General features: G+C 27.8%; 1 protein-coding gene across 1 annotated transcript; it reads left to right on the forward strand.

Moving 5' to 3' along the window:
- The first annotated feature begins 11,476 nt into the window (after positions 1-11,476).
- Positions 11,477-16,184, forward strand: LOC107931824 (cytochrome P450 90A1). The gene is given in 8 exon segments (NM_001327339.1): positions 11,477-11,996; positions 12,649-12,798; positions 12,875-13,120; positions 15,250-15,336; positions 15,416-15,494; positions 15,591-15,697; positions 15,792-15,922; positions 16,006-16,184. Coding segments are annotated over 8 exon segments (1,413 nt in total). The 5' UTR covers position 11,477; the 3' UTR covers positions 16,100-16,184.
- The last annotated feature ends 621 nt before the right edge of the window (positions 16,185-16,805 follow it).

The raw sequence follows: 16,805 nt of genomic DNA on the forward strand, positions 1-16,805 counted from the left end.
TTTAAAGTTTAATACTTACTTTTATTACTCAATTAGGATCGACATACAATGAGGGTTTGAATCGGATAATTTAGTAATTTAAGTCCAATAATTAAATATGTTAATCCTAAGCAAAGGTATATCCATCAAAGGAGTGTCAAGTATGATTGTCAAACAATTCAAGTCCAAAAAGTTAAGCAGATGAATTCATAAACAAAGGATGATGTAGTAAAAATGCTCAACCATTTTAGTCCAAAAATATAACATATGGTTTTATAAATAACTTGATAACTTCAAAGCTTATAGAAAAGATTCAAATATTTATTATGTCAAAATTTATATGTCTATAATAAATCAATGTTAATTTATCCAAACATATTTTGTGTCATTTATTGTCTATAATAAATCAAGGCTTCTATTTTACAAGTATGATTATAACAAGTTACTAATAATTCATTTTAGCTCAAATGACGAGTATAGAATTTACCTTAGTATTTGCCAAGAGTTTCACTCTTTCACCCCAGCATGAAAAACATAGAAGAGAATAACACACTTAAATAACTCAAATTTAGAGAAAAAAAGACATATTAGAAATAAGAAACTTAGGGTTTTACAAGGGTAATGAACAGGATAGTGAAGAACAATGAAAAACAAAATAAACACAAATAAGAAAATGATCTTAATCTCAATTCCAAGATGCCTCCTATTCTATAAACTAAAAGCTATTTGTAGGGGTTTAGGAAGAGCTAAATGGCAATGCAAATGTCTTGATAGTAATAAATTGCTAGGTCTATTTCTTTGTAATATTTAGGAATCATTTTCCACATGTTTTTTGATGATTTCTTTTGTTAAAAATAACAGCTTCAATTGGGAAAAGTAAAAAAAAAAAAGTTGATTGAAGATCTACATATTACACATTCAATGTAGATATTTCAACTCAAAACTCCAAGTATATTAGGAGATATGGTTTAAATATGAAAATACATCAAAATTCTTATAATTTTTTTCCTTATTTTTGGATTTGTTCCTAATGTATTTAGCATTTATGTGCCAATATTTGGAGAGAGCTTCAAATTCCCTTTCTGACAATATAAAGTACACCTAAAACAAAGTTTTAGAGCCTGGGATGATCGAAACACTAAAAAGTGTTCAAGCTAGAAGTTATAAATGTGTCCAAATTACAAATTTTGAATATATAAGTATTGAACTATCACTCGTCATCTTGAATCAACTTTAGACTTAGTACATTTATTCCTATAATTCCATATATCAACATCTTCTTCCTAAACATATATTACCTACAAACACTATACAAATATTTTATTGAAATTAAATGCTTGAAAAACACCCTAAAATGATTTTTTCCCTTCCCCCTTGCAAAGAACTCTCTGGTTTGCATCCATCTAGCAATAGCAAAAGCGATTTTGAATATGAAAACTAGGTTATTTCATTGTATAAAATCATTAGTTGTTAGGTAAGTAACTTTTTTTTAAAATTGTATTTAATTTTTTTTTGTCACTGTCGATTGAGTCTTAGCTTAATTGGTATGTGAATTTTTATCAATACAAAAGGATAAACCCATAATAAGATTGCTTTTGGCTAAATGAGAATTTGCTTAGCTAGTATAATTATTTCACTTCTACCTTTTTAGAATAAAAAAAAATTAACTATCTAAGAAAAAAATATATATATATATGTTTATTTTGATTTTGATTTGTAATGTCTCAAAATTGAATGGGATGAATTATTTGGTCCCCTTCACAGAAAGAATAAATAAGAAGTAAAGATTTGAAGAGATTTCGTGGTCCTTTTTTGCTTTATAATTGGTACAATAACATATTTATGCACCACAAATCGTGACCATTGGCCTTTGTGGTCCAATAAGTGACCTTTTCTAATGACTCCCACCCTAAATTCTAGGCTGGTTTTGAGAACAATATAATAATTGAAGAATGATTTTTTTGCTGAGTTTTTATTACTTTGTTAATAATTTATTAAGTGTAATAATTAATAATTAATTTGAAATAATAACTTGCCTAATATGATCATTTTAAAGAGTACACTAAGAGCATTTATTATGAAAAAAAATCCAAAATTACTAAGTTTAGTATACTTACAGTGTTTCTTATTCGTTTTACGGTCTGATATTAGTTTTATTATGACGATTTCTGATTCGAATTTGGTTCAAATATTTGGAGAAAAAAAAATCACTTTCTCCCGTTTTTTTTGTTAGAGGTAAATGAATAAATTGTTTAAGTTTAAACTCGATAATTAATGTCAACAAAAGCTTAAACAACACAAATTATTTACCATTAAACCTATGATTAGTTAACATTTAATTATTATATTTTAATTTAATATATTTTGTCTCAATTATCGCCGATTTTATTCTTAACATCATTAAAAAAATTTCACGAATCAGACTAATGTGAATCTAAAAAACACTTGGAAATTGAATTTTCTTATACCATTTGTGATGTGAAATTATGATTATTAAAATAGTTGTTTTCACTTATTGATAAAAAAAATCCAAGTTAATTTCATGATTTACATTTTTTTTAAAAATTTCATATCTATCAATTAATTGAACTATTGTCGATTGAATTTTAGTTTGATTGACATGAGTATTGTTGCTAATAGAGGAAGACATGAGTTTGAATGCGTTAAAGCGCATTATCATCCTATTTATGGGTTAAAGAGGGACTATAGGTAAAAAAGAGAGTAGATATGATCATAATCTATAATGAGATTATTAAAAAAAACTAATTAAACTTTTTAACGATGTTAGTGACTTAGATTAAAGCATAACTTTTAAAATAATAGAAAAATCAAAGTTGATCTATTATATAAAATTTGATCAAATATAGTCACATTACTCATTTACTTGTTACAATTTTCTTAGGAACAAAACCTAATTATTATAGAAATATATGTAAATAAAATTATAAAATACAAAAAAAAATGTGTCGGCAAGTGTATATAATTCATATGTCATATATATAATTCAAAATTGTTAATGTCCCACAAAAGAAATAAAATTGCAACCTAATATTGTAAATAAAACTTGATGAGTTTTCGATGATTCATATTTTTCTTGGTAATGTGAGAATATTGAGTGGTATTGGTTTTATTTAGTCCCATATGCTATCTTTTTAAGATTTAGAGCACAAGAAAAAAATGTAGGGTCTTGTTTTTAATGAGAAAACAAAGGTGGGTTTTGGGGGTTGGATCAAGGGGACCATTGAAGGGAGCAGCACGGCTTGTACTAATCGAATCGACCGGTTTCGATTGTTTGAGGAATCATTAGTTCAAATCCATTCATGGATTGAACGATTCTAATTAAATTTAGATGAAGAAAATTAAATTTTTTAGAGTCGACAAATTTGACTTGATAAATTTAAATTTGAGACTAAATTTTAAAAATCGAAATTTTTTCCGTAAACAGATTTAATTGGCGCAATTATTGATTTAGTTGATGTAAGCTTCTGTCTATCTAATCATTGAATAAAAAATAGTTACATTTTAACAACCATTTCATCTAAATTTAAGATACATATATCTTTTATTATTTTATTTTTTAATATTTGAATTTGATATTTTAAATAGTCAAATATTTAAGCTTTTGGAGGATTGCCATTACCTAAATCTATTTCGTTTTTGCAGATGATGGATATCAATCTAATAGATTGAGATATCTAGTTGATAATTGTTGATTGAGTTTTAGCTTGATTGGTATGGCTATTGTTGTCGGTATAGAAGGACGTGGGTTTGAGTATGCTAAAGCGCATTATTCTCCTATTTATGGGTTGACAATGGCGAATCCAAGGAGGCTGGCAGGGGTCTCGACCCCCTAAAATGGAAATTTTCCCTTTAAGGCCCTTAAAATTTTAAATTTGTAATGGTAAAATTGCACTTTGGCCCCCTAAAAATGATCAATTTGATTTAGTTCAATTTCACCCCCCTAAAAAATTTCTGGCTTCACCCCTATGGGTTGAAGAGGGGCTATGGATAGTTCTAGGAATTGTGTCAAAAAGAGAAGATATGATCAGAATCTATAATGAAATTGTCTAAAAAAAATCTAGTTGCACTTTGGCCCCTCGAAAACGACAAAAATCTTATTTAATCCTTTAAAAATTATAAAGATATAAGCTATTAGAATGGTAAAATTGCATTTTTACTATCATAAAAAGAATACAATTTAATTTTGGCCCCCCTAAAAATTTTTCTGGCTTCACCTCTATGGGTTGGAGAGGATTTATAAATAGTTCTAGGCATTGTGTAAAAAAAACACAGATATGATCAGAATCTATAATTTAAAAATTTCATATACCAATCTCTATATTTACTTTAATCCGAATGATATGGACAAATTAATACTAGTAGCTAATGAAAATCATTCCTTTTTTTTAGGGTCAAATATGTCAGGTTGATACCTACAAATTATTTATTAATTGAAACTGCTAAAGAGATTTAAATACCGATATTTACTGAAATACTAAATACAAATCAATCAATTCAACCAACCCTGAAGCAACGAAAATCACCATATGTTACCAATGATTCTCATTTGAATCATGAAATGAAAATTAAAAAGATAACGGTAGATGGTCGAAAAGTGTTGTAATGAAGAGATTCAAACTTTTCTTTTTTCTTCTTTTTTAGGTGACAATGTGACATTGATTATTCAGCATAGAGGACTTGCCATGAACATGCAAAAGAAGGGCTTTTAATTAATTCGTTATCTTAAAACGTCCTTTCGTTTTATGGATAATTATTATTGGAAACAAAAAGAATAATTGAAGAGAGAAAAGGAAAGATAAGGGATTGGAAATTTTATGGGTATAAAATACTTCCATATAGCTTAGTGTATGGATAAGGGTGCCAAGAAGATCAATTCAAAGAGCACTAAAGGCGTCACTATCTCAATATTCCCAAATCCTATGATTTGCATTAATGTTAAGTATGACTAATTAACCAATTAGCATCTTAATCATTCAATATTAAATTAACATTGGTGTTAGTGCAAGAAACTATAGGATATGATGGCACATGTGTTTGGGTTTAGATTCCCATAATCCAACATGAATTTTGTTAGGATCACTATATAATGATCTAATTACAATTTTAGTCCCTTTTATATGCTAAAATGTGAGATTTGATCCTTGTACTTTAATTTGGCATAATTGTGTCTCTACATTTATACTATTATTAGTAGTTTCAATTTGATCAAATCGTTAGTTGTTGTGGTTAAATTGATGGCTTTGATCATGTGGAAAAACTGATGTATGGACTAAAATGATCACATTGGAAAACATGGACTAAATCCAGAACTTACGCATAGTACAGGACTAATAGTGGAATTTGGTCTAAAAGATTTAAATGACATCGTTTGGGTTAGAGCTAAAATATAACAAATTAGAGTAAATGGACTAAATCCACAACTTGCACATAATAAAAAGACTAATAATAGAATTTAACCATTTTTATCAAGGCTGTGTTTGGACACCATAAAGTAATTTGATGAAAATGCAATTAGTAGGATAGTAATTATACTTTCTTGTAATTACAAGGAATTTTACTTCCCTAAACATGTTTGATTGACAGAGTGCAATTATATCGTGATTCCCTATGTTATGTTTGGTAGTATAAATTATAATTATACAACTAGATATTATAATTTTTAAAAATAATATTAAAAATTATAAAAAGAATATCAATAATACTTGAGATTTTAGAAAAACAATAACAAAAATTAAAATCAAATAATCGTTTGTGATATATTTTTTCAAAAAGTATTCAACAATAAAATTATAATAAAATTAACAAGAAAAATAAACATTCTATACAATTTTATCTAAATACTCTAGCATTCCCTATTTGTTGAGGTTTTCCCCTCTCTAACATTAAACATATACTCTTTCTCATTATCCGTTGGTCGTTAATCATGTAAAAATAATTTATAATAAATATTATATAATTTAGTTAAATATTTAGTAGGTCAAAATATATGAAAAATTATCTTTTATCAATAAAAATTTTAATTATTTAAATCAGATCAGTAAAATAACATATGATTATATTTAAAAAATAAAATATATGTTCTAAAACTAAAATACTATTATTATTGTATAAAAACAAATTCTTAAACTTAAACTATCTACGAGTTTATTTAGAAAGTCACAGAGGAATTAAAATTGAGTATAATTATTTGTAATTACTTGCGTGATTACTCAAATTCTTACCATATTCCTAGAATTGGAAAGCATTATTGAGGTCCAATTATACTCAATTCAATATCACTTACTACAAGAAATTAATTTATGGAATCTTCTCACCATATCATTTACGGTCTCTTTCCAATTATTTAATGACATTTTAGTAATTTTTTCCACGACATTAACACATAATTATGATAACTTTTTTACCTTGAACCACAAACCCAGAACTCAAAACCCCGAACCCAAAATCCTACACCATAACCTTAAATCATGAACCCCAAACCCAAACCTCAAACATCAAACCCTAAATTCTAAACCCTAAACTTTAAAAGACTTAGGGTTCGAGGTTCAGAGTTTAAGTTTGGGTTTGAGGTAGAAAAAAATCACCAAAGTTATGTGTCAATGATATGGAAAAAATTGATAAAATGTCATTAAATAATTAAAAATGGACGATGAATGATGTGGTGAGAAGGGTTCATAAAATAATTTCTCCACTTACTACTCAAACATAACACACATTTATAATTACTAACAAATCCATTTAAATCCAATTACTAAATAATTTTAAAATGCATGTAAATCTAAAAATAATTTATTAATTTTATTTTTTTAATGCCACTTGATTAACACTTGGTGTATAAAAAAAATATTACATAGTTGTCAATGTTTTATAAAATAACAATTTGGAATTTTTGTCCAAATCCCAGGAGTTGAGGGTCTTTTGAAATCTGTCTCAAAACAACTAACCTATACACTTAGCTACAAATAAAATCCCTTAATTTGGAAAATCCATGATTATTTAAAAGGTTCTTAAATCTCCACTAATAAATTTAATATAACACATTTGTTTCAAAGGGAAAAGAAAACTTTGATTTAAAATATAAAAAAAAATGGTGAGGATCATATTAGTTGATATTTGTTTCATAATTCTTAAAAATAAAATTTTTGAACATTAATTTCATTATAGATTCTTATCATATCTGTTTTTTTATACAATGTTTATAATTACCCATAATCTCTCCCCAACCCTCAAATAGGAGGATAATGCACTTCAGTACACTCAAACTCAAGTCCTCCTGCACTGGAGACAATGTCGACGCCAATCGAGCTAAGACTCAATCAGCAATTCTTAAAAATAATTTAAAATGATATATATGGGAGGGATTCACTCACACCTATGTAAAATTTTTAACCTGTTGTTACTTTTTATACGATTAGTATTTTAATAATCCAATCGTTATATTTTATTATTTATTCATGTAGATCATGTATGTCAGATTTGGTATAAATTAAAAATTTCTAACTATTCATTTTATGTAAGAAAAATTCAATCATTAAATATATATTAATACAAACAATATTTTAGATCAATATAATAGAGATATCAGATCAATTCAAAATTTTACATGCATGAAAACTACAAATATTAACAATATAAAAAATTATAAACCGATTTAATTGAATCTCTTATATATATAATAATGTATTATATATGTTTACGGGCCAAATAATTTATTCAATTTAATCCAATTTTGAACAAGTTGAATTTTAGTTTAGAGTGATTTAACTCGACTTGAAAATAAAAATTTAATTTAATTATAAAATATATAAGCATTATCTAAGCTTATACATCCATTCATCTTAAAAAAGTGTTGAAAACTATTTCCTTTTACCAATCAAGGGAGAAGTTTCATATTAAAGGATTTTTTATTTCCTTTTAAATAATAATATTAACATAAAAAACAAAGAGTTGTGGGTTATTGTAAGGGATAATTATTTTATGGGGTTGTCTAGTGGGTAGAGAGCTTGTTGTCCTTCATGGGGACCATGTGGATGAACATGATATCATCAACCTCCATATTTAAGAAAATAAAATGTTAAGGAGAAAAATTATTCCCTAAAATTGTAGGGTAATCCCTCATTACCAAAAAGGTTGCTTATTAAGCTTGCATACAATACCTTTTAGTTATTTTAACTAGGGGTGATATTAGTTCGGTTAGGTAGGTTTTTAAAAAAATTATATCGTTAATTTGAATACAATTTGGTTCGATTTTTAATTTTTTATGTTAATTTTTGGTTTTAAATTTTTAGACTTATTTTAACAAAAAGAGTTCTCTTTTATGATTTTTTAATATTATTTAACAAAATATTCAAGTTTTTAATAAATATTGTTAAAAATAAATAATTTTTTAAGAACTTTTAAATTATTTTCACTAATTTAAATATAAAATATTTATTTTTATATCATGAAAAATTAAAATTTGATTCGATTTCGAATAACTGTAGTTTTTAAATTTGTAATCCATAAACAGTCCAAACACTTTGGTTCAAGTCGATTTTTTATTTTTATTGCTCAGCCCTAAGTTTAAGGGAAAAACTTCTCCATGTATAAATAAGGCAATTAATAAAGATATATATCTTGGCATGATTAAGCTATCTTATAGGTTCATTTTATAATTCATGAATCATAACACGTGAATTTATATGAAATGAATCATAAGATATTATTTGCTAAACATAATAATTATATATATTTTAATAATTTTTAAAATATTTATTAATTTACTGGTGACCTATCTTAATAAAAATAAATTATAAATGTTTTTTTTAAACATTAATTTCGTTTTAAGTTCGTTTTATACATGCTCTTTTTTATACAATGCTTAAAACTAACCATAGTCCCTCTTAACCCTTAAATAGGAGGATAATCCACTTTAACGCACTCGAACCCACGTCTTCCTATACTGACAACAATACCAATACCAATACCAATCGAGCTAAAACTCAATTGGCTAAATTATAAAAGTTACAAATTTTATGGAATGTAAACTTTACATTTACTTATAGAAATTTAGAACTTCTTACTTCTTTTGCCTTTTAAAATTGGGAATTGTTGGGACAATGTGGAGGAATAATGACAATCTCTTTTCATTAAACCTTAAAATAATAGTTTCTATTTTTTTTAGCATTGGAGCATATTTGCTTTATTATAGTAAAATTATGATATTTATGATAACATACTTTTCTTTTTCCATATGGATATCAGATCAAGTACCTTCAATTACTTAATTGAAGTGATATGCTATTTTTATGAAAAAAGTATCCCCAAGGAGTAACAAGGATCTCATCCTAAGATATACACCTAACATAAAGATTAATGGGATAATGACAAAAATTTCCCCTAACATTTACCTATTTCTTCACTTCGGATTACAACTTTTAAATTTTAGTCAAATTACTTTCTTTTAGATGAAAAAATTAATTAAATTATTAAAATTAGTGACATTAGCGTAGGAATCTATGTATACTTCTAAATATTATTTTTATTTTTGAATTCTTATGAATTACATGTAGACAACTATGTAAACAACCGCATCAATATTGTTCTAGGTTTTTGAGGGTCAATGTGATAAAAAAATTAAGTGTCAAAATGACAAAATTGGTAAATGCTAGGGACTAAATTTATTATTTTGACATAACTCAATAAAATTAAAGTTGATTAAAGAGAGATTTTCTCTGGTTTTTCTAGTAGGTTCTTGGTGGGCCAAGAGATTTTTAAAAATTTAGTACCTTTGAAATTTTTAAAAATTTAAATTAATAAAGGTAAAATTATATTTTGGCCCCCCTTTAAAATGATAAAAATTTGATTTAATCTTTTAAAAATTATAAAAATATAGGCTATTAAAATGGTGAAAATGTAGTTTTATTATTGTAAAAATTACAATTTAATTTCGTCCCCTTAAAAAAATTTTCTAACTTCGCCCATGTATATATATGAATTCTTTTAATTCAGTTTTTACAAATCATTAACATTATTATCGACCTAACATTATTTTATGTCTAGATATTACATACACAAATAATTATATTTATCGAATATGAAAAATGCTATTTATGATTTGTAAAAGATGTATACAATTGAATCTAAGGCCATGATGAAGGGGAAGGTAGTGGTCTTAGCCTCTAAAAATGGTAGATTTTTATTTAGCCCTTTAAAATTTTATGAAATTATATTTTAGTATAATGGTAAAATTACACTTTAGCTCTAAAAAAATTTATAATATGATAAAAAAAATTATGATTCTAATAAGGTCATCAAAACAAGATGAGCGAAAAAGCTCAATAAAAAAAAAGATTTTTTTCTTCCCCAATCAGGTTTGATTCTTTTATTTATTTATTTTTACGACACGACAATTTTGATTATCAAAGTTTTTTACTAAAGCATTAGTCTACGTTTGATAATTTTGAATCAATTGAAGGGGTAAGCCTATTTATTTCTGGTTGTAAGAAAAGTAATTCTAATGGTCGACTCGCTTCTTTCAAACTGTTTATCATTATTAAGAAAGGGTAACGAAGATAAAATACGAGCTTGTTTTATAACAATAGTAATTAATCGTTGTTGTTTTAAGGTCAATCTATTTACTCGCCTAGATAATATTTTTCCTCGTTCACTAATAAGTCAACTAATTAAACTCATGTTTCTATAATCAATTCGATCCCCTCGATTGGATCGGGAGCAAACGCCTACGAAAATATCGCTTGGATTTATCCATAATTTATTTATTCCTTATTTTTAAAAAGAATCCTATCCCTATCTCTACATCGATTGGAATTACATGTGATACATATATATCACATACTACAAATTTTTTTGAACAATCTCATTATAGATTCCGATCATATATGCTCTTTTTGACACAATGTCTAAAATTAATTATAACCACTCTCAACCCATATATAAGAGGATAACATGCTTCAGTATACTCGAATACACATCTTCATACATTGACAATAATACCATATCAATCGAGTCAATTAATTTTTTTAAAGAATAAATTAGAAACAAGTCACCATTTTTCTTATATTTAATATTATTACCATACCAAGCTTCAAACAAGGAATTCAAACATGGCAAATAAACAAAAACACATCATCAATAAATTTGTAAATAAATAATTAAATTCTATTATTAGTAGTAAAAAAGATAAAAAAAAATTTAACACTGTCAAAATTTAAATATAAAGTAAGAAAAAAAAGAGAGGAAAAAGGTGTCAGATATTGAAAATATCCCCCAAGACATTTAATTTTCTTTCTTTTTCATCCCTTTCCCCCTAAGATTCTTACAGATATGAGATACCCCTCGTGTGCTTCTTTTACTATCTTCCCCTTCCCAATAAAACCACCACACACACACTGTCTCCCTCTTTATAAACCATCTTTCCCCATTTCTCTTCTTTCAATATCTCTTTTTTATATATTTTCAAATAAACACCCTTTTTCATGGCTTTTCTCCTTCAATATATTTTCATCACCGCCTTCATCTCCGCCGTCTCCTTCCTCCTCCACCGCTCCTCCCGTCACCGTCGTCTCCGTTTACCGCCAGGAAATCTGGGTTTACCTTTAGTCGGAGAAACCCTCCAACTTATCGCCGCTTACAAGACCGAGAACCCTGAACCGTTCATCGACGAAAGGGTGAGACGATACGGTTCGATCTTCACAACTCATGTGTTCGGTGAACCGACTGTTTTCTCGGCAGAACCGGAAACGAACCGGTTCATTTTACAAAACGAAGGGAAATTATTCGAGTGTAGTTACCCCGGTTCGATATCAAATTTGCTTGGGAAACACTCTTTGCTTTTAATGAAAGGAAGTCTACATAAAAAGATGCATTCTTTAACTATGAGTTTTGCTAACTCGTCGATTATAAAGGATCATCTTTTGGTTGATATAGACCGGTTAATCCGGCTCAACTTGGATTCATGGACCGACCGTGTCTTCCTCATGGAAGAAGCCAAGAAGGTAACCCAAAAAAAAGACATTATTACATGTTTACTTTATACATATATAGTACTGAGTTGACTCGCTGGTTTGGTCATCCTTGTTGGGTTTATTAATCATTATATAACACGTTAAAAATGGCTGTGGTGACTCAGTGGGAGAAAGTTGAAAAAATAAAGTTTACGGCTTAAAATCATTTTGTTTTGAAAACTTTTCAAACTTTAAACCATCATTTTCATTATTATTATTATTAATTTTTTTTAAAAAAACTTTGATATTTGATAGTAACCTTCAACTAAGGATGGGAATTTAATTATAATTTTTTCGTCTATTAATTTATAATTTTATATTTTTTTTAAAATTAAATAATTTTTTTTAAAATTTTAGAGAATTAGAAGATGTAATTTTATTATATATTAATTTATGATTTTTATATTTATAAAAGGATTGAATTGAAATTTTTTATTTAGAATGCGACAAAGGTTTTTTTAGTATTCTTCTTTTTATTCATAAGACTCGAAACTTTTAAAACCAACATGTAATGTTGTTTGATTCTTAAAACTGATAAATCTACATTTAAGTCCTTTGCAAAAATTTAAATTTACATTATTGCTTCCTAATTAATTATATTTCATGATTATTTTTTTAATTAATTAATTATTTAATTTTATAGATAACTTTTGAGTTAACAGTGAAGCAACTAATGAGCTATGACCCTGGTGAATGGAGTGAAAGTTTAAGAAAAGAATACCTTCTAGTTATTGAAGGATTCTTTACTGTTCCGCTTCCACTTTTTTCAACCACTTATCGTCGAGCCATCAAAGTAAGTAATTAATATTTTTTTTTATATGTTGTCATATCGGAATATCGTTTTAATAATTCGGGTTTGGGTTTTTTAGGCTCGGACCAAGGTGGCGGAGGCATTGAGTTTAATAGTGAGGGAAAGGAGGAAAGAGTATGAAAGAGGGGCAAAAAAGAATGATATGTTGGCAGCATTATTGGCAGGGGATGATAAATTTTCAGATGAACAAATAGTGGATTTTTTGGTAGCATTGCTTGTTGCTGGTTATGAAACAACTTCAACTATCATGACTCTTGCTGTCAAGTTCTTGACTGAGACACCTCTTGCTTTGGCTCAACTCAAGGTATGTCTTCATTCCTTTTTAAATATTGAAATTTTGTTAAATTTGGCTTTGGTCCCTCTAGTGCAGTGCATTTAGTTTTCAGTTTTTCTTCATGCTACAATATCGTTATAATATCTAATCTCACTACTGGCACTAATATAAATACACCGTTCATCCAAATAAACCCTAAATTTTCTATTTAAGTATAGTAAAAAAATCAAAATTATAATTTAACCTACAAAAATTTCATAGTGGGGGATCTTAAGAAAAGAAAGTAATAAATCTAAAAAATTGGGGCATTGCTTTTTCTCAAGTAATCAATTTTCATAACCTTAAAAAAGTAAATAAAAAGCCTTTACAAAGCATTCACACATGAAATAATGAGATGATTAAATCACATGGCCTTACTTTACTTATTAAAAGTATATTATTATATTATATAATATGGCCAAAGATGTACTTAGGGGAACATACTTGCCACACATGAGTTTGATAAAAAAAATAATTTTATTTATTTATTTATTTATTTATTAAAATAAATCTTTTGATTGTTCCCATCATGTGATCAAAGGCCCTTACTTTGATAAAAAAATTAAGTCACTTTCATCATAATATTAAAAAATATTATTTTTATTGGTGCATCTACGTTGTTGCCTTTTTTTTAATTATGGAAATATTCTTTTGGTGAATCAAAATGGAATTTAAAAAAAAATATTTTAATTAACATATTTTTAGGTTTAACTTTAAAATTAAAATTGAAAATGTTGTCCTAACATTTATAGGAAAAGTAAAAAAGGGAAAATGTTTATGGTAAGATTGGATTTGGTTTTAGTGGTGTAGGTCAAAAGTAAAGAAGTATTAAAATCATCAGAGTCAAAGTAGATACTGCAATTTGTCTAACAGGACAAGTTGATGCCTCGGTCGAGATATTGATTTTTAATTAGATCGATTTAAATTAAATAAAATTTTAAAATTTTAAAAAATAGTTTTGTGTCTTATTTTGAGTTATTAATTTTAGAGGTTCGAATTTAAATTTATTCTCTTTTAAATTTAATCGGGTTTTAATATAATAATCAATAAGTGTTTTAATATTTAAAAAAAAAGGAGGAAAAATTCTGAACCTTTTGTCAGAGACTCTGACCACTCTTACGCTTTGACCATTTTGTCTTTCCTGAAATGACCATACAACCCTTTCCCCAGGCTTACAGATTCCAAAGGGTATTTTTGGGTAAGTGGGATGCTATCGTGTACAATAGGGTGTATGATTTGACCCATGGTCCCTAGGTGAGACGTTGGGAAATGAGAGGTGCTGATTTCAAGATGAAAGGACCATCGGACGGTGGTAAAGTTTTAAAAGAAAAAAAGAGTCATTACACCAACCCTATAAGTTAAAAGGCAAAAACTTTTTTTGATTCCTAGGATTTTTTTTTGCTTTGATGATGGTTTTTAATCCTAGCCGTTCGATTTTTTTTAAATCAGTGTTTGTGTGGGACCATTTTAGGAGATTTGGGCTCATGTGAACACCGCATGGCCCATGATTACTTTTGAGGCCCACATAGGTCCACGAGTCATATTCAAGACCCATTTATCAGTATTATTTTTATAAAGGGTAAACTATACTAGTAATCATTCAATTATTAGTAAATTTTTTTTTGGTCATTTAACTATAAAAAATTACAAAATAGTCATTCAATTATTTAAATTTTCATTTTTTGGTCACCCAACTATCTTGGATTTTTGAGTGTTTTCATTTTTACATTAGCGAGCTGGTGACAAAAAAAAAAGTAGTTGGGTGATTATTTTGTAATTTTTTATAATTGGGTGACAAAATAGTTTACCGATTATATTTACAGCGGTGTTCGATATTCATATTTCACATTTAAATATGTCATATTCGAACAATCATGTGGGTGTGGGTACGAGTAACATAGTTTTCTTATTTTAAATTATATGATTAAATTTTAAATTTTAGCATAGTAGAGGGACTAAAACCATAATTAGATCAAAACATTAAAGCTTTTTTTCCCTTCATTTATTTATTAATCTATAAAACAAATAACACTATGATTCATATTGACTCGTATAGATTTTGTTTGCCAAAAGATGATAGATTTTTATCAATCTTCTTGATTGTAAATTTTCATTTTCAGGAAGAACATGAAGGGATTAGGGCGAAAAAATCCGAATCCGAGGCTTTACAATGGAGTGATTATAAGTCAATGCCATTCACTCAATGTGTAAGTTCGAAACATTGCCATGTAGTTCGAAACCAAACCCGGGCCTTGACCCTAATTTTCGAACTCAATGTGTTTTCAGGTTGTTAACGAGACGTTACGAGTTGCAAACATAATCAGCGGAGTTTTCCGACGAGCAATGACGGATATCAACATAAAAGGTTAGAAAACACGCTTTGATCATGGTCTATTGACAGTCATGTTACTATAAAATTTCAGGCTAGCTTTGTACTTACTGATAAACTCGGTTCAACCAGGTTACACAATTCCGAAAGGTTGGAGGGTTTTCGCATCATTCCGAGCCGTACATCTCGACCACAATCAGTTCAAAGATGCTCGCACGTTCAATCCATGGAGATGGCAGGTAGGTTTTCCTCATTTTCCCCATCTCCCTCGAACGTATAAACGAACATGTTTGAGAAAAAATGTTACTAACGAGTGACCAACGATTTTAACAGAGTAAATCGGGAATAAGCTGCCCTGGAAACGTTTTCACACCATTTGGAGGAGGGCCTCGATTGTGCCCGGGATACGAGCTTGCTAGAGTAGAACTGTCCGTATTTTTACACCACCTAGTAACCCGGTTTAGGTATCATACATACATGTACCATTTTGCTCCCCAATTTTCATCTTTTTATGTTTTAAGTAACCCTTTTCTTTTTCTTGGAATAGTTGGGAGCCGGCCGAAGAAGATAAGCTCGTTTTCTTTCCGACGACGCGAACGCAAAAACGGTATCCGATCAATGTGCGGCGTCGAGACGGATAGTTTTCTTAGCCAAATGTACTTTTAAAACATAAATGTTAGGAAAGAAGAGGTGTAATAAAATTTTGGATGGTGTGGGATGCAATAATTAAAATTAGGGGAAAAAAAAAGGAAAAATAGAGTTAGTGAATGTAAATTAATTTGATTCTTATTATGTGTTGGGCATTATATATATTTTTATCCATATTCAAGTTGTAACAATGCCCTAATGGTAGAATCCATCCATTTCCATTAAAATGAAAAGAACAAATATATATATATAAGTATTTATGCAAAAGTTGAAGAATCAAAGCAAGAGACGAGAGTATTCAATTTTTCATTTGGATTTGGGGTTGAATTCTAGTTTTATTTAAATCTAAATTTATTTCATTTTATTTTATAAGATTTATATACATAATCATATTTTTTATGCATTCTAAGAGGAATTGGTTTTGAATAAGAGTAAATTTTGGAATAATTTTTAATTTGGGTAATTTTGAGATTATATTATTTTGTGTTTGGATGATAAGTCATTTTCTGGGACAAATTATTATAAATTTAGACTATTTTAAATTTTTATCATTTTAGGTTGAATCAATTTCAAGTTAATTGAAAATATTTTAATTTTGAGTCAGGTGAATTGATTTGAGTCAAAGAATTTAGATAAATTCAATGTTTTAAAAACCGACCTAAAAGTTGAAGTTATTAGACCATCAATTTCCGATCTAAC

The sequence above is a fragment of the Gossypium hirsutum genome, chromosome A10 (genome assembly GCF_007990345.1).
Source record: "Gossypium hirsutum isolate 1008001.06 chromosome A10, Gossypium_hirsutum_v2.1, whole genome shotgun sequence".
In the NCBI taxonomy this organism is placed as follows: Eukaryota; Viridiplantae; Streptophyta; class Magnoliopsida; order Malvales; family Malvaceae; genus Gossypium; species Gossypium hirsutum.